The sequence below is a fragment of the Carassius gibelio genome, chromosome B23 (genome assembly GCF_023724105.1).
Source record: "Carassius gibelio isolate Cgi1373 ecotype wild population from Czech Republic chromosome B23, carGib1.2-hapl.c, whole genome shotgun sequence".
Classification (NCBI taxonomy): domain Eukaryota; kingdom Metazoa; phylum Chordata; class Actinopteri; order Cypriniformes; family Cyprinidae; genus Carassius; species Carassius gibelio.
In genome coordinates this window covers 17,615,358-17,635,834 of record NC_068418.1, presented here as the reverse complement: position 1 = coordinate 17,635,834, position 20,477 = coordinate 17,615,358, and the positions used below count along the sequence as shown (strand labels likewise).

The window sequence follows — 20,477 nt, the reverse complement described above, 5'->3', positions numbered from 1 at the left end:
GAGGTGATCTTTTGGGGATAGGTGGTTTATAAGGTAGGGAGGTGTCATAAATACTGGGACTCGTCAGCCAAAAGGACTGCAGGCACAAGCCCGTTCCCGACTCCAAGACGTGATTCCATCTTTATTTTGTCATGGAAATGTTCTACAATTTTGTATTTGAAAATGGTGCTATTAGTGCAGTAGTTTGAATGTTGACTTTTTTTTTCCATGAGTGTCATATTTTCCATTTCGAATTGTTTCTTTTCCTTCTCTCATTTTGGTCCTCTAAATGGATTGGAAACTGCCAGTGGTTTAGGCAGTGAGATTTTCAAGTGTAACAGTTTCTTTACTGGTTTTGTAAACTCAATCATATTTAGCAGTAATCTGAGACATTTTCGTAGATAATGCCTTTCAAAGGTTTCCGACAGAGATGTGTACTGTAGTTATTGCATAGAATTTAATTCCATATTTATTTTGACTGGTTTGACAAACAGCTGTAAAAAAAAAAGAACTTTGGTTTACATTTACAAACACACTGAGTACTATAACAGAAATTATGTTTATGTTGACTCTAATGTTTCATGCGTATGTTAAAACAGCTTTCAAACATTTTTCACACATTTGTGTTTATGCATTGTTTTTTTTGTTTTTTTTCAATATGTATGTTTTACACTAGAATGGTGCTTTATAACTTCTCTTTTTGATTTTCTTTTCAGTCAAGCATGTTAGGTATATATAGTTATTTTAGTAATCAAAAACAATATTTAATTTTGTACATTTTGAAATGGTGCTGTATCTTAAGAAAAGATGATGATTTTTTTTTCTTACATTATGATTCTATTGTATTGGATTTGTCTAAACTGTGAAATGTGTGTACAAATTATTGTTTAAATGGTGAACATATTAAAGCAATAACAGGTAAAACACCTTCGCTCTGTGGAATGAAACTGAAATTCTAAAATAGACTTTTCTCAATCACAAGCTGTATTAAAAAAATACAATATGAATGTTTATACTGAGGTAAAGCTTTTACATGTGTTGTGTGTTGATACTAACCTGCATGCTTTGATTTAATCTGAGTGCTGTTTCCTACACTCCTCTTTTAATTGCACAGACAGTGTGCTTACCTTAGACTCATTTTTAAATGTCTTCTAAATGTGCATTGATTTTTCAGTAGGAAAACTCAGTGCCCTCTTTGATTCTCAATGGGGCAACCTATTGCTTGCCATTTTACAGCAACTATTCTTCATGAACTTTTCCATCATTGACTACAATCTAACATGACAAGTGCTGAAAATCAATGATACTGGAGCATAATTGTGGAATTGGGAATAACTTAATTTGCCTTACTAAAAAAAACAATGAGAAGCTTCCTTGTACAAATAAGCTATATGTGCTGTACATCTCAGTCAAAAGTCCAGATATAAAAGTTAAAAAATAAATTACATCTGTATCATATTATATTTGAAACATGATTTAAATTGTGACTTTTACTGATGTAATTAGTATGTGAATGATATCAGCCTCAGGCATTCTGAGACATTTGTAGAGCTACCTGTTAAAAAATGATTTACTTTCACGGAAATATAAAATGTAAGCTTGCCTAAACTTAACAGTATCTAGAGATAATTTAGTCCCCACCTATTAAAGTGTAATTTCGCAGCAGCATTGCAAAAAAAGAAATGCAAGTTGTTGCACACAGTCTGGAGCTCAAAAGTCATGAAACAAAAGTTGAGTGGCATATGCTTAAAATCACATTGAAATGCTAGGTGCGCCAGTGCGCCACTCTCACAGAACCTTCTGGAGACTCACTTGACAGTAACTGCCTGTCCATCATTCACAGAGGCTTCTCAGTCACAGATGTTTTACACTGCCTATGAGATGTTTGAAGGACATAGAAAGCGTAAGTCCACATGGTTCTCTTCCTCCAGGCCTGGAAGGACCTGTTCCTTTCACGCATGCAACATTCACGCCTGCATGCTTTTACCGTCTCAAGTAGTGCCAAGGTACAACCAAACTACCAGCATGGTGCTAATATTACAAAAATAGTTTAATGACCACCAGAGTTTTATACATATTTATTATTTTAATGTTAATCCTGTTTATGACCACATTTTGGTCAGATACTGTACATGTGTTTTTGAGTTGTACACAGGAGCATTACTTGAAATGGCTAGGGTTTTAAGACTAAGGTCCATTGAAACCGTGAAGCTGCATGCTAACACATTTAGGGACTTCTCTCTGTTGCCAAAGTGTCTTGTATGATTCTTATTTTATTGGTAATTTGTCTGTAACTGAGATTTTTTGTGCTCAAGACCAATTCTGTATCAGATTGGTAAGGTTAATTCTTTTTGCATGATGTTATACGTGACCAAACCACCAAACATCACACTTGTTACCTAACAGAGAGGGGTCCCCCACACATTTCATCAGCCCAGTATCATGCTTTTGATATGCACGACTATGTTGAGGTATATCAGATATCAAATAATATTCATTATTCTTTAAAGATATCACTGTGCCTCTTTTATAATGGCCATCACTCATGTACATATCCAGTGCACTGAACTAGGCTCTCTCTAATTTTATAGAGACTATATAAAAGATGGTTTTACTTTACTATGAATTTAATTGATTTATGGTGATCGATGGATAGGTAGTTTAATAAATGTTAGATAGACAGGATATATGAGCAAATTAAATTGGTGAGTAGACAGATTGGTAGAGAAATGGTAGATAGTTAAGTGGTTAGATGATATAGTAGGGGAATAGATGCATTGATGGGTATAGTATAGATGGGTATAGTCAGAATTTGGTAGGGTAAATAGATCAATTTGACTAGGAGTGTGGATAATTTAGGGGTGCACAAATGTATAGACCGATAGATGGGTAGATAGACAGACTGATAAGATAAGTGGGTAAAAAGATGAGTAGATGGTTGGGTGGTCAAAAAAGATGGATTGGTAGATGAGAAGGATGGATAAGTTGAAAAATAGACTGTTGGGTAGACTATTATATAGTTGGGTCAGTAGATGTGTAGACATACATGGATGGGTAGATAGATAGTTGGGTGGTCTGATAGATGTGGAGCCAGATACATCAGGTAATTATATAGATGGATGAAAGAAGTGAAAGATTGGTGGGTAGATAATTATGGCGATATATAGGTAGAAGGGTGGGTGGATGGTGTAAACAGAGAAGGGTGGGTAGATGATAAAGGAGTACATAGCTAGGATTGGTTAGATGAGTTGTAAAAGGGGTGAGTAGACAGTTATGTGGTTGGGTTGATAGATTTGTAGACAGCTAGATGGTTGGGTGAATGGATGGATATGTAGACTATAGATGGGTTGTGATGTACAGTAGAGTAGATTGTATAGATAGAGATGGCTGTGTAGATGATGAAATGTATATACTAGTGATTAAACTAAGAAATTTGGTTAACAGATGGCTGGGTGGATGGAAAAGTTGAAAATAGTTTTGTGGGTAGACAAATTAATAGTTCAGAAAGTAATATGGTGTAGTAGACAGTGATAAGTGGGTAGATAGATGGATAAATGAGTATATTGGTGGATAGATAAATGAGTAGACTGGAAGAATTGGGTGGGTAGACATAGTTGGATCGACAGATGTGTAGACAGCTAGATGGTTGGGTGAATGGATAGTTGAATAGACATATTTGTGTCTGGGTAGACAGATGAGTTAGGAAAAAAATGGTGGGTAGACAGCTATATGTTTGGGTGAATAGACAAAAGTTTGGGTAGATAGGGAAAATTGGGTAAACTGATAGTTGGGCAGATGAAAAGTTAGAAATAGATGAGTGGGTAGACAAATTAATAGTTGAGCAGGTACATGGTGTAGACAGGTGGGTAGATAGATAAAGGAGTGAGTAAACCGCTATATGTTTGGGTGTATAGACAGAGATAGAGGTGTAGACCGTACATGTAGATTTGTGGGTAGATAGATCTTGTGCACAAAAAGTACTTTTATGGACCAAATAAGAACTCTATTCATGGAGTTGGGCCCATCATGGAAAAAGTAATGCTTAAATACCAAGGCAGCTAAATGAGCACTGTTCAGTCACTGAGAAGCAGACCGTAGCTTACACAGCCCAGTAGTCCACCCCAGTTGGTAAAAGAAAGCTTTATTTTGCTCTATTGCCCTGGAATCCCTATAGATTGAGGGCTCGGCATCCAGCCGAGTTGGCACAGACAGCAGTGAGGGCCTCGCCCTGCCAAGCCCCATCTGCCACTTCTCATCTCCTCAAGCTGGCTGCCAAGAGACATGATTTGACCATCATCACTGGCAGCCAGACACACACTGCATATGCTGTCACACCACTATCACTTCATAAACACTCTCACAAACAGACCTTTCCCAAATGTAGAGCTGTTTTCAATTTTCCATCTATTTGCCTTTTTGTATTTTTAGTGCTTATGATAGAAACCACACAGCAAGATAAATGTGAAAAACATTATCAATTAATTAGCATGACATTTAGACCATGAATGAGAAATTCATTTCACTGAAAATGTTCTTGACCTCTTCTGTCATCGAAAGAGGGTAAGGTCTGTTCTGGGTAGGCATATCTGTAATGACTGGTACTTCAGTTTGAAGTGCTCTGCTCCTGTCTGTGATTAACTGATTTCTACCTCACTGTAGCTACTGAAGGGGCCCAGCCGGTGGCCACAATAAATCCACCTGTGCTGACAGTCCAACAGGGCCAGCGGGCAGAGTTCCGCTGCACAGTGACTGGCAACCCCACCCCTGCTGTGGAATGGATAGGTGAGCCAATCTACGTCTGAGAATATAAATTCATATATTCATTTGTGGTTACTATAATTTTGGCAAGAATAACTTGGTTATAGGACGTGTGATCTTATGTTGGCCCTAGGGCAAAATTCCTGAAAAAGAAGACCCTTGTGAAAAAGTTAAATTTCCTAATGAAAAATAAAGATACTAAAATGTATTTGAAATACATTTTTACAAACCCGATTCCAAAAAAGTTGGGACACTGTACAAACTGTGAATGAAAACATAATACAATGATGTGGAAGTTTCAAATTTCAATATTCTATTCAGAACACAACATAGATAACATATCAAATGTATAAACTGAGAAAATGTATAATTTTAAGGGAAAAATAAGTTGATTTTAAATATCATGGCATCAATATATCTCAAAAAAGTTGGGACAAGGCCATGTTGGGACATGGCATCTCCTCTTCTTTTTATAATAGTCTGCAAACGTTTAGGAATATGAATGTTGTCCCATTCGGCATCTAATACATGCTTCTAGTATTGCTCAACTGTCCTAGGTATTCTTTGTTGCATCTTTCTCTTTATGATGCACCAAATGTTTTCTATGGGTGAAAGATCTGGACTACAGGGTGGCCATTTCAGTACCCGGATCCTTCTTCTATGCAGCCATGCTGTTGTAATTGATGCAGTATGTGGTCTGTCATTGTCATGTTGGAAAATGCAAGGTCCTCCCTGAAAGAGTCTGGATGGGAGCATATGTTGTTCTAGAACTTGGATATACCTTTCAGCATTGATGGTGCCTTTCCAGATGTGTAAGCTTCCCATGCCACACGCACTCATAAAAAACCCCATACCATCAGAGATGCAGGCTTCTGAACTGAGTGCTGATAACAACTTGGGTTGTCCTTGTCCTCTTTAGTCCAGATGATATGGTATCCCGGTTTTCCAAAAAGTACTTAAAATTTTGATTCATCTGACCACAGGGCAGTTTTCCACTTTGCCTCAGTCCATTTTAAATGAGCCTTGGCCTAGAGAAAATGCCTGCGCTTCTGGATCATGTTTAGATATGGCTTCTTTTTTAACCTATAGAGTTGTAGCCGGCAACAGCGTTTGGCACGATGGATTGTGTTCACTGACATTGTTTTCTGGAAGTATCCTGAGCCCATGTTGTAAATTCCATTACAGTAGCTTTCCTGTATGTGATGCAGTGCCAATTGTTTCAGATTCTCTGAATCTTTGGATGATATTATGCACTGTAGATAATGATAACTTCAAACTCTAAGAAACTCCTTTCTGATATTGCTCCACTATTTTTGCCGAAGCATTGGGGGAACTGGTGATCCTCTGCCCATCTTGACTTCTGAGAGACAATGCCACTCTGAGAGGCTCTTTTTATACCTAATAATGTTCCCAATTGACCTATTAAGTTGCAAATTGGTCCTCCAGCTTATTGCTAATTGTCCCAACTTTTTTGGAATGTGTAGCTCTCATGAAATCCAAAATGAGCCAATATTTGGTTTGACATTTTCAAAATTTTTCACTTTCAATATTTGATATGTTATCTATATTCGTTATCTATATTAGTGAATAAAATATAAGTTTATGAGATATTTTTTACTCTTTTACTCACAATTTGTACAGTTTGTACTTTGTACTTTTTTGGAATCTGATTTGTATTTAATGCTGAGTTTATACAATGCAGTTGTACCCTGTAATTGTACATTTGGTATACTAAACTAAAATTGGAACAACCCATTTTATACTTATTATTATTGTATATTTTAAAAGAATATACTTAAGAGCTTATTGAATGCAGTGTTTTCAGACACTTTTTAAAGTATACTTTTAAGATTTAAAGTACACTACAAGAGCTCACTGAATAACAATTAAGCACACTTATTTTTCACAAGGGGAGCCCTTTTTCATTTCCCGACCAACATGGGTGTGGTTTGAAGAACATGTCCTACCTTGAAATCATTGAAAGCATTGTTTGTTGATGAAGATATTGAGTTTTCAATCTGGTAGTGTGGTTAGGTATTCCCACATAACATCAACTGTTCCTTCCTGTCTCCTGAATTCTGTCTTATGATATGGGGTTTGTCAGAAGGTCCCGGGAATCGAATCAGTTCAAAAGCTGTAATTCGTAATGGGCTGCTGACCATACCATCTGTGGATCGCTCGGATGAGGGCGAGTACATCTGCAAGGCTCTGAACACACATGGCGAACACACAGCCCGGGGAGTTCTTCATGTTCAAAGTATACTAGAATACTCCAAGATTTACAGTGTAACAAGCTCATAAATCTGACAAGTGAGTTCTCCTTCACTTTCTAACTGATGTTTCAGGTACAAGTCAACCTCACGGTCTACCCCACGTACAAGTGAGCCCTCCGCGGGTGGAAATTCACGAGGGTGAGACTTTGCGGTTGTACTGTAGGGCCGTTGGCAATCCCACTCCTGGCCTCACTTGGAAGAAGAGAGGTGGTTCACTGCCGCCACAGGTGAGAAACCAGTTTCTCCTTTTGTCATTCATCCTGTTACTCTATCAGGGTTGTGCCATTGGTCATATTTTGCCTTGTTTTTGCCTCCTTTGAGTTTTTCTTTCTGTTTCATCCCGTGTCTTGGTGTTTGTTCAGGCAATTCCTTCTCACGGTTTCCATCAGTTTAAAAGCAACAGTCTCGATGTGTTACAGAGACGTATTGAGGAGCTACAGGTCTGTCCATCTGTCTGATGTCTGTCTCACGCGTCCCATCCCACCTGTCTCGCTTCACTCACCCTCACCAAAATCTATGTGAACTAAATGCATGATTCATTTAATCATTCACTTGACACCCTTTTGATTTTTAGCCAAATAATTATTGTAGATTACTTATGTGAGTACAAACAATAATTAGTTTGCTCGGTTCAAGTTTGCACCGCTAAACAGGTGTGCTGGTTTCAATTATCGAAGGCTACATCTATATTAATCGGAATGCATTTGAAATGCTCTCCGTCTACACTAGCGTTTTCAAGTGTTTTGCAAACTTTGTCTCATCCACACTGAAACTTCAAAAAAAGTTACATTTGCTTTCTGCGCATGCGCAAAGCCTCAAAAAAGCTCACTGCAGAGGATACACACGGATGATACGTTTTTATGCAGTTCTTCTGACAGGATTATTTTAATTTACGAAAAGAACCCACCATTCATTGACGCGTCCAGGTCGCACACACTCACAATTGTATGTCTGATCTAAAACGCGACTTCCCTTATGTTTTGCCGCAAATAGCAATTGCAAGTAAATTTGCTTTCACCTCTGCAGTACTGTGATATGAAGAGTGTACAAAGTAACACATCTGTAGCAATAGTGTGAAAGTGCAGAGCATACAGTATAACATGCACAATACCAATATAAACATGGATATCTATTGGTATAATATGCATCACATGACAAAAATTGCATCATCTTTTAAAAAAAAAATCAGTTTTCACAGTCCACACTACAACGCGAAATGGTGCTTTCAAATTTAGCAAAAAGCTCAGTTTTCCTTGACTAAAAATGCCATCTCAGGTTGGATGGAAGGCCAAAACGGAGAGAAAAATGTGTTTTCAAATGAAAACTTATAAGTGTGGAAAAGGCAAGCAAGTATGTACAGTGTGGTGCAAAATTCTAGATTGTTTACCCCCAAAAATTTAAATTTGCTGAGAATTTACTCACTCTCAGGACTTGTTAGATGTAGATGAGTTTTGTTTCTTTATCAGAACAGATTTGGAAAATATAGCATTACATTAGCTGTTCACCAATGGATCCTCTGCAGTGAATGGATGGCGTCAGAATGATTTAATGTCGACACACTTTCACTGCAGAGAATCCATTTGTGAGCAAGTGATGTAATGCTAAATTTGAACAAACCTGTTTCCGGTAAGTACATTTTCAGTAAATGTTCATTTTTGGGTAAACTATTTCTTTAAAGCAAAGGCTGCACAAACCAAATACGGAAATTCATTTGCATTCTACAATTGAAATTTGGACTAAAATTGTTATGCTGATATAAATGTATTTAAATGAGAAAAATGGCAAAATAGAAATCCAAACAGAAGCAGTGGACCCATTTCTTTTGAAACCCACTGTACATGTTTTGCACTGCTAGATTTGGGTTATTCAAGATATGAGACATGGACGACTTGTCCCATGCTGCTGGAGGGCTTTGGTGTCTTGCATACCTTGTGTCTTTGTGGACTGGTTTGTTCTGCCTGAGAGCATCGCTGCATTGTGTCAGCTTTTCCCAGGGTGTGCTCTGGTCTGCCGTGCAGCCATGCAGAAATTCTGTGTGCTCTAGCAAACGGGCCGCTTTGAAAATTTGTGAATGGTTTCAGACACTCATTCAACCAAGCCTGCCCCATCCAGGCTCTACTGCCGCCACGCTTCACTAGATCATAGTTAAGCAGCTTTACTCCTGGATAAAGAATATCACCCCTCCCTTCTGAATACAGTCGTGTTTTCTTTAGCAGCGAGTACACTAAAGATGTAACTTTCAGTTTTAGAAATCCTCTGCATACGTGTTGAAAAATTTACAACATAATTGTGCTAATCACATTCATGTATTTGCATCATCAAAACTAAGATATTTTAAATATGTTTTCATTTGAAGGTTGATTTACAGGCCTGGATGTCTCTAGATGTAGGATTTAGACGTTTTGTTGTATAGCCATTTAGCTGCTTTAACTGTCCACTGTCACTATATGTTTCGTCGCGTGAAATAATCACTGTCCCCAATGCCATTAATCAATTACAAGTAATTGCAGAGTAATCATCTGCTAATATATAGACCTGTAGCACCATAAATGTAACACCAATGACAAATAACAATCTGTTATGAGGCATAAATAATTACACCGTGTCTTAACCAGATACAACACAAAAAGTCTTTATCTGCCCCCAGAGTGCAACTTTGGAGTGAAAACCATATTGAAGGGTTTTCAAATGTTAGTGTTCAAAACTGGTCACTTCAAAGGGCACTTCAAACTAATGGAGGCTTCTCTCCCATCATGCTTTGTCTAGGTTGAATTAGGCAAGATTCCGAGGAATAGTTTTTTTTTTGGTCCCCATACCATTCATCCCTTCAAAGCTTTTACTTGATTGTGGAGGCTAAACCCTTTTTAGGCATTAGGTCCTATGTATGAGCCCTGTAGGATGAAACGTAGCCTGTTTGTTGAAGTGTAGAATTTAATATTATCCACAATTTTGCAACACTGAAGTGCAGTAATAAAGCAATTTTCTGTGAATTTGTTTGACCTCTGATTTATTATCCACTATAGATAAATGGCTAGGACGATAATAAAGTCAAGTACATAGTAGATATGACAATTTCCGTAAACAACAACAACATAATAAACATGCTAAATTATTGGTATGTGTTTTGCACTCCTAAGCCACAGTGCATTGCAGGTGCGAGAAAGTGAGTGAATTGTTTTGATTGGCTGTGTTTATGAACAATTTCATTGTATCACATCACACTATTCTTGGTTAAGACATGGTGATAGCCTCATAACAAAAATCTCTTCATAAATGACTAAACTACGCTAAACAGTTTTTACTTCATTTATTTGCCGGTATTACTGCATATCAATGTATTTCAATTGTTTCATTTAAACTAAGTTTTTTCAAGGTAAGTATTGAGTGTTAAATTGTCTACTATTATTAATGCTGTTATGTTTATTCTGTTCCTATTGACCAAATTTACTTGATGTTCACAAAAAGCCAAACCAATTGATTTATTTAGCACTTTTTATAATGTTCATTTTTTTAAAGCAGATTTAAAGAAAATTATCGCAGCAATAATATCTTAAGCCCTGTTCAGACTACACGATTTTGCCACGATCTGCTTGACGTAGGGTGTCGTGGGGATCATCTGTGACACTGGCCAAAAGGAGCACATAAGGGCCTTTGTACAAGCTTTCAGACATGCCAAAATGAAAGGGAGACAATGGTATCGGTCTTGCTAGGAATAATTTGGAGGGAAATATGCGTGGAGCTACGGCAACAGTACTCCTGCATTTATGATTAAGGGACTACCGCGACACAATGAAAAAAGGTTAAATAAAAACTATTCTACCTCAGTTCTCTATGACAGTCCATACAATCCTTTTAATTCATTTGAGTTTTTTTCTGATGACGAGACAGGGCAAAACATGCTGTTTTCTAGCCATTGTTTGATTACACTCATTCCATCTTCTGTCTTTTCTCGCGCTATTGATGACAGCACGCATGTTGTTGCAATGGCAGCATGCGTTGAATGGTCGGGTTGCATCATATAGTTTGACATATTTCTTATTCACGATACAACAAGATGAATCATGAACCGGATAATCTTCACACAGTGACTTTCGTAATCAAAAAATAATAATAATGTAGTCTGAACAGAGCTTAGATTCTATATAAAATAACTAAAAATGTACCTCAAATATCCATACATCCATATCTTCCTCAGGCCCGCGTGGAGCGCACTGACATCGGCACTCTCCTCGTACCCAATATCAGGTCGTCTGATGCAGGCACATATCTCTGTGTTGGAACTAACACTGTTGGTTCCTCAGAAGCTCATATTGAGGTCTCTGTAAAAAGAGGTGAGGCAAATCCATTCATTTTAGACTAGTATTTTTAGGATATAATAGTAATTTTATTCTGTCATGGTGATCAGGAGAAATCATCCCCTCTGGAGTCACCATCCAGCCTTCTATTGCTTCTGTAATGGAGGGAGAGACTCTGGATCTTAATTGCATCGTCCCAGGAACCTCTCCAGCATCTGTCAAATGGAGCAGGGCAAGCGGCCTGCTGTCATCCAATCATCAGGTTTTATCTCAGTCCACTATCAGGCATATTTGAATTACATGTAGTATGTATGACAGATCTTTGAGCTGATTGTTAAATATATGAACTATATGTGTCCTTCCATGTGCATTTGACTCAAGGTTTTAGGAGCTCAGCTGCGGATCCTGCAGGCCTCTGCAGATGACACTGGAGAATATATCTGTCAGGTGGACGATGGCCCATTCCCCCGTCAGGCTTCTGTATCTGTGTCTGTGTTGTCCAGCTCGTCCCGTAAGTCCCTTAGATTGATGAGAAACAGGAAAGTTCATCTTGCAGATCATTAACCAAATGTCATCTATCTTCATATTTTGGTTTTTCATCACTTCAGCCCTTCATCTCTTGCTGTGTCCCAAGAATTCATTTGATGATATTTCATATTTGATGATTATTTTTTTCCATAATGGTGTCAATTTATGTCAAATACTTAAATGGGTCATCAGATGCCCATTTTCCAGTTGATATGATCCTTTAGGGTCTTAATGAAAAGTCTGTAACAGTCTGGTTAAAATGTCTTAATGGTAATGTAAAACAACACAGTTTTTACCTCCGTCTACAGCAAGCTGTTTTATTGCATGTTGCTTTAAATGCTAATTAGCTCTGTTCACCCCACCCCTCTCTTCCAACCACTGGGTGGATCTTTATCATTATAGGGTGGTTGTGTACACACACTGCCAACACACATTTCAGTTCAAACAGCTTGTAAGAGTGCATGTAGCATCTGATGACCCCTTTAACTGAATCATTGACATTTTCAATTATACAGCTCTCTTTTTTGTTTTTGGGAGTTTTTCTTTTATCTTAAGCCCTTTTGGGACAGTAATTGTTTCTCATATGGATATCATACATTTAAATTTGCAACATTTTGGGCTAAAAAAGATTAAAAATGACTGAGATAGCATTTAACTACTTTATCTAGAGAAGCACTGGATAAAAATGTGAAGACTGCACTACATAGGCAGATTTGTCCTCCACATTTTAAATGTGTGGAATATTTTTGCCACTTTCAATGGCCCTTTTAGCCTGTAAAGTCCTGTTTAATGTGTTTGCTCAAAATGTGCCTACTATATTTTGTGGCTTGATTGTGGAGTAGGTCTCCAGAGCCCCATTATCTCCATTGAGCCACACAGCGCAGCAGTGAAGCAGGGCGAGTCTGCGAGCTTCAGGTGCAGGGTCCACAGCGGAGCCCAGCCGGTGCGCTTAGAGTGGAAACCCACCAACAACCTACCTCTGCCAGGTACACTGCTGCAATTCACTTTCATGTCAGTCATCAATTAATATGATGCCTGAATAGAAATGATTTTGCTTCTTTTCATTTGTTAATGTAGATAACGTGAAGATTGGTCTTGACAATTCACTCCTGACTATTACCAATGCCCAAGCCAAAAACAAGGGCGCCTATCGCTGTGTGGCCAGCAACCTGTTCGGAATGACCCACAGCATAGCTTCACTCATCGTGAGAGGTAAACAAGTTCAGAAACAAACACTATATTTGGTTTCAGTTTTTTTTTGGACATTTTTCTTGCTCCATTTTATGTCTATACTTATATTTTTGTCTGATTTCATACTTAGAATCTCCTAAGGCTGTAGTGACCCCTGCAGGACCGCTGCGAATCAGGGTGGGCGATCCCATCAATCTCGAATGCCAGGCCGCTGGAGAGCCAAGACCCTCTGTCAGATGGCACAGACTAGACAACAACCGTAAAACGATTCTGAGCAGCCCCGTTCCCGTCGATTCCAGTGCTATCATGCAGGTTATGGGCCGTTGAAGTCGAGCCGTTGTTGATTTCACAATCGTTTGCATCTATATGTTAATCAAAGTGTGTTTGATTCTATGTTCAGATCTTAGTTGCACGGCCGGAAGACAGTGGCACGTATGTGTGCACTGCACAGAACAACCAGGGCACAACTGAAACTCGAGTAGAGGTGTTTGTTGAAGGAGGGTCTCAGGTGCCGACTGTCCCCCGTGCCAGCGTCCGTGAGCCTATGATAGTCGTGGTAGAGGGATCAACTGCAACACTTCATTGCGAAGCCCATGGTAGGTGCAACCATATGACTGTTAAAATACAATAGGTGAAAATGAAAGCAGACTTCTATTAAAGCTTTTTTTATCTTACCTAAAGGATTCCCAAAGCCCACCATCACGTGGTCTAAAGAAAGGTCTTCTCTGCCTTGGAGACACAAGATTGTTGACAACAGCCTGGTCTTACCAAATGTGGGCCGTCAGGACTCTGGTCAATATGTCTGCAATGCCACAAACCACATGGGCACCAGTGAAGTCACCATCATGCTGGAAGTAGACAGTGAGCTTAACTTGTTCTTAGAGATGATTGTTTTTATTCCTTATCTATCTGATTCATGTTCATTTTACACTTCAAAGATAGTTTCTTTTAATTGTATTTGACTTTGTTTTCCAGGAAAAAATGTCACCCAATTCCAATCAATGTACTTGAAGCTAAATTGTTTACAATATTATGACAATGAGAGAATATATTTTGAAATACATTTATCGTGTCTGACATCTAGATATTTATTAGAAAATTATTATACACGCATACATTGCAAAAAAAAAAATCAAAAATTGTTTTTGTTAGCAAGAAAACAAATCTAAGTATTCTTAACACATGTTAGATGTTCAGAATGTCATTAGATATTATTGCATTTTAGATCATTACTATCAAATTACTTTATCTTCTAGTTTATATTCTACAAATTTTCATGTACATTGCAAAAATTATTTTCTTATTCAGTTTTCTTTTCTTGTTCTAAATTAAAACAAATCTTAACATCGAGAATATATTATAATTGTACCTCTTTTCTACATTTAATATAAATATATACAGTACAGACCAAAAGTTTGGACACACCTTCTCATTCAAAGAGTTTTCTTTATTTTCATGACTATGAAAATTGTAGAGTCACACTGAAGGCATCAAAACTATGAATGAACACATGTGGAATTATAAACATAACAAAAAAGTGTGAAACAACTGAAAATGTCATATTGTAGGTTCTTCAAAGTAGCCACCTTTTGCTTTGATTACTGCTTTGCACACTCTTGGCATTCTCTTGATGAGCTTCAAGAGCTAGTCACCTGAAATGGTCTTCCAACAGTCTTGAAGGAGTTCCCCGAGAGATGCTTAGCACTTGTTGGCCCTTTTGCCTTCTGTCTGCGGTCCAGCTCACCCCTAAACCATCTCGATTGGGTTCAGGTCCGGTGACTGTGGAGACCAGGTCATCTGGCGAAGCACCCCATCACTCTCCTTCTTGGTCAAATAGCCTTTGATGCCTTCAGTGTGACTCTACAATTATCATAGTCATGAAAATAAAGAAAACTCTTTGAATGAGAAGGTGTGTCCAAACTTTTGGTCTGTACTGTATATATTTTTTTATGGGTTCTGTTCTATGTGAAATCAAGCATCTGATGGAGTTTACAGCTGATTAAATAATCGGCTTTAGCGATATTTATCGTGCACCCCTATATTTTTTACATTTTTACATTGTAGCTTTTGTCTGAATTCCTCCAAGAAGTGTGAAGCATATTTTCCTGTTTTTGTAAAGCTCTCTAAAATAAGCCCGTGGTAATTTTCCAACATCCTGTAACTGACATTTCTTTGGTTGGAGCAGCCCCACCCTATGCCACTTCCTTGCCCGATGACGTGTCCGTGCGAGTGGGTGAAGTAATCCGCCTGCAGTGCCTGGCCCACGGCACCCCGCCCATGCGTTTTGAGTGGACTAAGGTCAATGGCAGCTTGCCTCCTACTGCTCAGCAGCAAGGAGAAGACCTCCAGATCAACCTGGCCAAGGAGAGCGACGCTGGGACATACAAGTGTGTGGCCAGCAACAAGGTTGGCAAGAGTGAAGCGCTGGCCAGAGTCTCTGTCCGATGTGAGTCCTGACAGTTCACTTTAATATATGCATCATACATTCCTTCAAACTCACGGTGATCATCAGATGAATTCTAACTAGCATTCAGCTTGACCTCTGACCTCTGTGTCCTGCAGCACCCCTGTCAGTGAAAGTGTCCCCACAGGTAGAAGTGAAGGCTCTGGGCAGCGCTGTGGAGTTCACCTGTGCTGCTAAAGGAGGGTCTCACACTGAGATTGAATGGTTGAAGGAAGGGGGAGCTCTTCCGCCAAATCATCACATTAAAGACGGAGTGCTCAGGTGAGTCTCATCTAATATCAAACAATCAGTACATCATTTATTTATAAAGCACCTTAAAAAACATGAAGGTATAAATAAATAAATAATATAATTAAGCTAAATGGATCAGCCTTAGTGGGTAACCAGTTTCCAGATCTGTATGATTAAGGAGGGGTTGACTAATTCGCCACCAAATGTTGGTTTGTGTAAATTAATAAACTTGCAGTATTATTCAAAATCTTAGTTTTTTTATCTGTTGTATTATTTCAAAATATTTTGATACTCTGATTTGATTCTCAATAAACATTTCTTAATGTTATCTTGAAAACAGTTGTGATGGTTAATATGTTTGCGGAAACTGATACATTTCAAAGTTTACAAGGACAGCATTTATTTCTAAATTGAATTTTGTTGGTAGCAATTCTTTACTGTTACCTTTCGAGCAATTAATATGTCCTTGCTAAATTAAACGTTTTTGTAAAAAATTTTATAAATCCATAACTTCAATGAAAAATGTTTGATAATTTTTTCCCCACAAACTTACAATAATGGACTACAAATTGGACTACAAATACAAACACTACAAATTGTGCAAAAAAGTGAAAAAATGATTCAAATTTTAAGGAAAACTATATTTTTTATATTTAATGTTTTTGTAATATCAGTTTTTTTTAACAGGGTAGTGCACAAAATTAATTTTTTAATCATTAAAATAAGTAAAAAATAAATAAAAATACAGTAAATTGTTTATAAATTATCAGATTATGCAAAATTATGACCTTGTTAAATGATTTTGTATGCAGTTTTTGATGTGTTTATCTGTTTCCCCTGCTTTGTTAATTTTGTAAAATAATATTCTCTTTGGGATATGTAATATTATTTGCAATTAAATACCCTAATGTTTTGAATTATCTTGTGTCATTTATTTCTAATATTTGTGCAGAATCGAGAACCTTGAACAAAGCAACGAGGGAATCTACACGTGCAGAGCTACAAGTCTGTTTGCTCAGGCTCAGGACAGTGGCAAACTCACCATTCAAGGTCCGTTATGATATCCAATATGTTTCCAAATCTTGGTTTACTAAACTTGAAAACCAATGACTCTGTGCTCTTTGTCTTCCCAGCTCTGCCCAAAGTGATGATCAATGTGCGCACATCAGTACAGACGGTGATGGTGGGCAGCTCAGTGGAGTTTGAGTGCCATGCGATCGGGGATCCTGAGCCCACGGTGCGCTGGAGTAAAGTGGGAGGCTCTCTACCTGATCATGTGGAGATAAAGGGGAACATCCTGAGGATTGATCATGTGGTCGAATCAGATTCAGGACAGTACCGCTGCACAGCCACTAATAATGTTGGCTCGGAGTATAACCAGGTGGTCCTTAATATCCAGTGTGAGTACATTATTATATCCAGAATGTCTTTGACGCTTCTTTTGCCAGTGGTTTTTATTTGTAGTATGTGACACCTTAAAAACGGCAAGCTGAGGCCTGAATCCAATGCACTTTGTAGCCTTGCCTCAGATTTCTGCACAGCCTGAGTCAAAGGACGTAACCGTTGGCTCTGATGCGGTCTTGCCTTGCATTGCATCTGGATACCCAGTCCCAACCATCACATGGTCAAAGGTAACCTTTACATTTCCTGGCTCAATTTGCCCTACTGTAATTCAAAACACCAAAAGTACTAAGAGTACCAAGTATGGTTCTGTTCACTTTAAAAAGAGATTGTTAAGCCCATGTGTGCTCTTCTTCCAGGTGGAGAATGAGTTGCCCCCTAAGTGCAGACAGGATGGCCATGTCCTGACAGTCCCTGGGGTCACACACACAGATGCAGGAACGTACGTGTGTACAGCTGCTAACAAGCAAGGGAAAGTCGAGGCCTTCACCAGACTCATTGTTCATGGTCTGTATTGCAAGTCCATTCCGTCTGTAGTCACATATTCATTTCCAGAGTAAGTCTTTAGTCACAATGCTGCTTGTCTGTAATTGTGGCTTTGAGATGAGAGCACTGATTCCATCTGGATGTTTAGACAAAGTATAGTTCTGCTCAAACATCTCCATGGGATCTGGTTAAATGTCATTAAGTAGATATTTTTATCCAAAGTGACTTAAGAAGTGTTGCCTTTTGGATCTCTTACAGTGTGGAGATATGGAAACATCCTTAACTATTATGCTACCACCACCAAGACGTGTTTTTCATGAGCTGTTTGTTACTCTGAAGAGTTTGGGAGATGTTCTACTTGTCTCTCTAACATTCATTCATGTTCATATGGTCTTCCAGAGAGAGTGATGCCCTATTTTACCCAGGAGCCACTCTCTTACCTCACACTCCACACTATCAGAAACGCCTACCATGCATTCAGCATCAAAATAACCTTCAGGCCGGATAATGTTGATGGTAAGGACCCTCAAATCTTCCAGATGCTTCTCTGCACCAAATCAGTTCTAAATATGACTTAGTTTAAAAGTTTGTCATTACTGAAAAAAAAAAACTTCACTTTGTTCTCTGTAGTGACTGTCGTTTATTAAATCGAAGATTCTTCAAAATGTCTAATTGTTTGTTCCTCATAAATAAGAAAGCCATTTTAACTACAAAAATTCATTTGCAGTATTGCCTAAACTAAGTAAAGCGCTCACAGTTTCTAAAATATTTGTACAGTTGTACAGTTATTTTTTAATATATATATACGTTTCTTTATTGTATGTGAACTCAATTAATCTTTTTGTTCTTTGCCCTCTTTCACATCTCTTTGGTATGAAGGGCTCATTTTGTATTCGGGTGAGTCTGCTTGCTTGCCTGAGAGTGCCAGAGAGAGCACATGCTGCAAGATGTTTGAATGCCATCAGCATCTCTCACTGGCCCCTTAGAAGGGCCCTTGTGAACATACGCAGGCATGACTATAGATTATACTGTTCATCAAAGCATTTCTGCTTCATGTTGAGTTGGTTGCAGCATGATACAGGAATGTTCTCATGAACCGACTGAAGCTTTTACACCTGGTAGTGACAGTTGAACAGTATGTGTGCATAATTGATGGTTTCTTTCCAAATAAAAATTCTAAATAAATTTTAAAAAATCAGTAATTTTAAAGAGAAGCTTTAATAGTTTATTACAGCCATAAATGTTATATTAGTACTGCAATTTAAGTTTAATGTTAAGTACAATTATGTTATTTTTCTTATACTCATTTTTTTATTTTACAGTGAAATATTACCATAGTGTAGTATTTGTATATGTATTAATATTTTATTTAGTGATAAGAATAACTCAAGAAATATTTATAAACGAAAATGTTAATATAAAAATAATAACATATAAAAAAAAGTTATTTTATAACCATCACAAAATTTTGGTTAAATTGTGCAGATTTGTGCAAACAAGCACAATAATAATTTTTTTATGCAATTCTTTATCCCCCCCAAATCTTGCAGCCCTGCCAATACATTTATAATTGCTAATATCTGCCGATAACCCATATGGTAACAATATATTGTGCATCTTTACAAATAAAACTAGAATTTTTGGCAACTTGGTTAGAGTGACTAATAACTCAGAGGGTATGTTCTGTACCAGTGCTTCCTAAAAATTTTGCTTCGGGATCTTATATTGGACAAAGTGGTAATCCAACACATTTTTTGAGTCGCAATCCATCAGTTGAGGGCCACTGGTCTATACTACCCCATCTGATCATTATGCCCATGTGATGGAGAACGGGAAGACTCATGGCATGTGCCCATGCATGTGGCTTGCGTTGGCATTGTGAAATGCTGAACATGGCAGCAGCTTTTCCCTCAGCATGATGCTTTACCTTTAGCTAAAACAGAGGGGAAATGGCTTTGTGTATAGGCGAGCTTTTTGGTTAACTAGGCTGAATGCTGGAATCAGACTGACTTTTCCCTTTTTGTCCAGGTATGATTCTATATAATGGACAAAAGAAGACCACCGGTGCTGACTTCTTATCTTTTGGATTGGTTGGGGGCCGTCCTGAATTCAGGTACATTAATCTTCAATATCAAAGCAATCTTAAGGATACAAAATGTCATATCTGAAACGAGATTTAACTTTGGCTTTTTAATGTGATGTTCCAAACGTGCGTATTTTCCTTCCGCAGGTTTGATGTAGGCTCTGGTATGGCAACCATTCGTTACCCTACTCCCATTAAACTGGGCGAGTTTCACACAGTCAAGCTGTACAGGAACGAGACTCAGGGCTCTCTTGTTGTGGATGGAGAAGCTCCTATAAATGGAACCTCACAGGTGCATATTCCTCTCTCCATAATTTGATGATTTATTCTGCTTTCTTATTAATAGACCATGTTAAAAGCCAGTATAGTGGCGATTAAACAATTGTAGTATAACATTCTGTGTCCGAGCAGGGAAAATTCAAGGGTCTGGATCTGAATGAGGATCTTTTTGTGGGCGGTTATCCGAACTACAGCATGCTCGCTAAAACTGCAGGCCTCAAGACAGGGTTTGTCGGTGAGAAAACCATCACGTCATGTGACTTTTGTTGGAGAGTGTCAGTTGTAGCATTACACTTGCATTCTTACACTGAGTCTTGGTCTTTCTTCAAGGCTGTATCAAGCAGCTGATTATTCAAGGTGAAGAGGTCATTTTCAAGGACGTTGATAAAAGTTCAACCGGAGTTTCGAATTGTCCCACTTGCAAGGATCGCCCATGTCAGGTAATCATTTACAAACAAAACTGTTCTTTTAATTAAACTGTACAGTAACCCCAAAAAGGTGAATTATAG

The 20,477-nt window shown here is 38.1% G+C and overlaps 1 protein-coding gene across 27 annotated transcripts in view; it reads left to right on the top strand.

The window, feature by feature from the left end:
- The window catches only part of hspg2 (heparan sulfate proteoglycan 2), a 102,837-nt gene that overhangs the window by 71,584 nt on the left and 10,776 nt on the right, over positions 1-20,477 (top strand). For 16 of the 27 annotated variants that reach the window (XM_052595025.1, XM_052595016.1, XM_052595019.1 and 13 more), the window contains 25 exons: positions 1,823-1,882; positions 4,639-4,761; positions 6,842-6,994; positions 7,083-7,237; positions 7,373-7,450; positions 11,206-11,341; positions 11,416-11,567; positions 11,687-11,816; positions 12,676-12,819; positions 12,911-13,045; positions 13,155-13,336; positions 13,425-13,620; positions 13,706-13,885; positions 15,210-15,470; positions 15,587-15,749; positions 16,672-16,769; positions 16,853-17,119; positions 17,238-17,350; positions 17,480-17,627; positions 18,006-18,122; positions 18,486-18,503; positions 19,635-19,719; positions 19,837-19,981; positions 20,101-20,203; positions 20,299-20,408. In XM_052595025.1, the coding sequence (XP_052450985.1) occupies positions 1,823-1,882; positions 4,639-4,761; positions 6,842-6,994; positions 7,083-7,237; positions 7,373-7,450; positions 11,206-11,341; positions 11,416-11,567; positions 11,687-11,816; positions 12,676-12,819; positions 12,911-13,045; positions 13,155-13,336; positions 13,425-13,620; positions 13,706-13,885; positions 15,210-15,470; positions 15,587-15,749; positions 16,672-16,769; positions 16,853-17,119; positions 17,238-17,350; positions 17,480-17,627; positions 18,006-18,122; positions 18,486-18,503; positions 19,635-19,719; positions 19,837-19,981; positions 20,101-20,203; positions 20,299-20,408 (3,452 nt within the window). The remainder of the gene's footprint in view (positions 1-1,822; positions 1,883-4,638; positions 4,762-6,841; positions 6,995-7,082; positions 7,238-7,372; positions 7,451-11,205; positions 11,342-11,415; positions 11,568-11,686; positions 11,817-12,675; positions 12,820-12,910; positions 13,046-13,154; positions 13,337-13,424; positions 13,621-13,705; positions 13,886-15,209; positions 15,471-15,586; positions 15,750-16,671; positions 16,770-16,852; positions 17,120-17,237; positions 17,351-17,479; positions 17,628-18,005; positions 18,123-18,485; positions 18,504-19,634; positions 19,720-19,836; positions 19,982-20,100; positions 20,204-20,298; positions 20,409-20,477) is intronic. The other 11 variants (XM_052595038.1, XM_052595037.1, XM_052595027.1 and 8 more) reach the window with 6 other exon arrangements.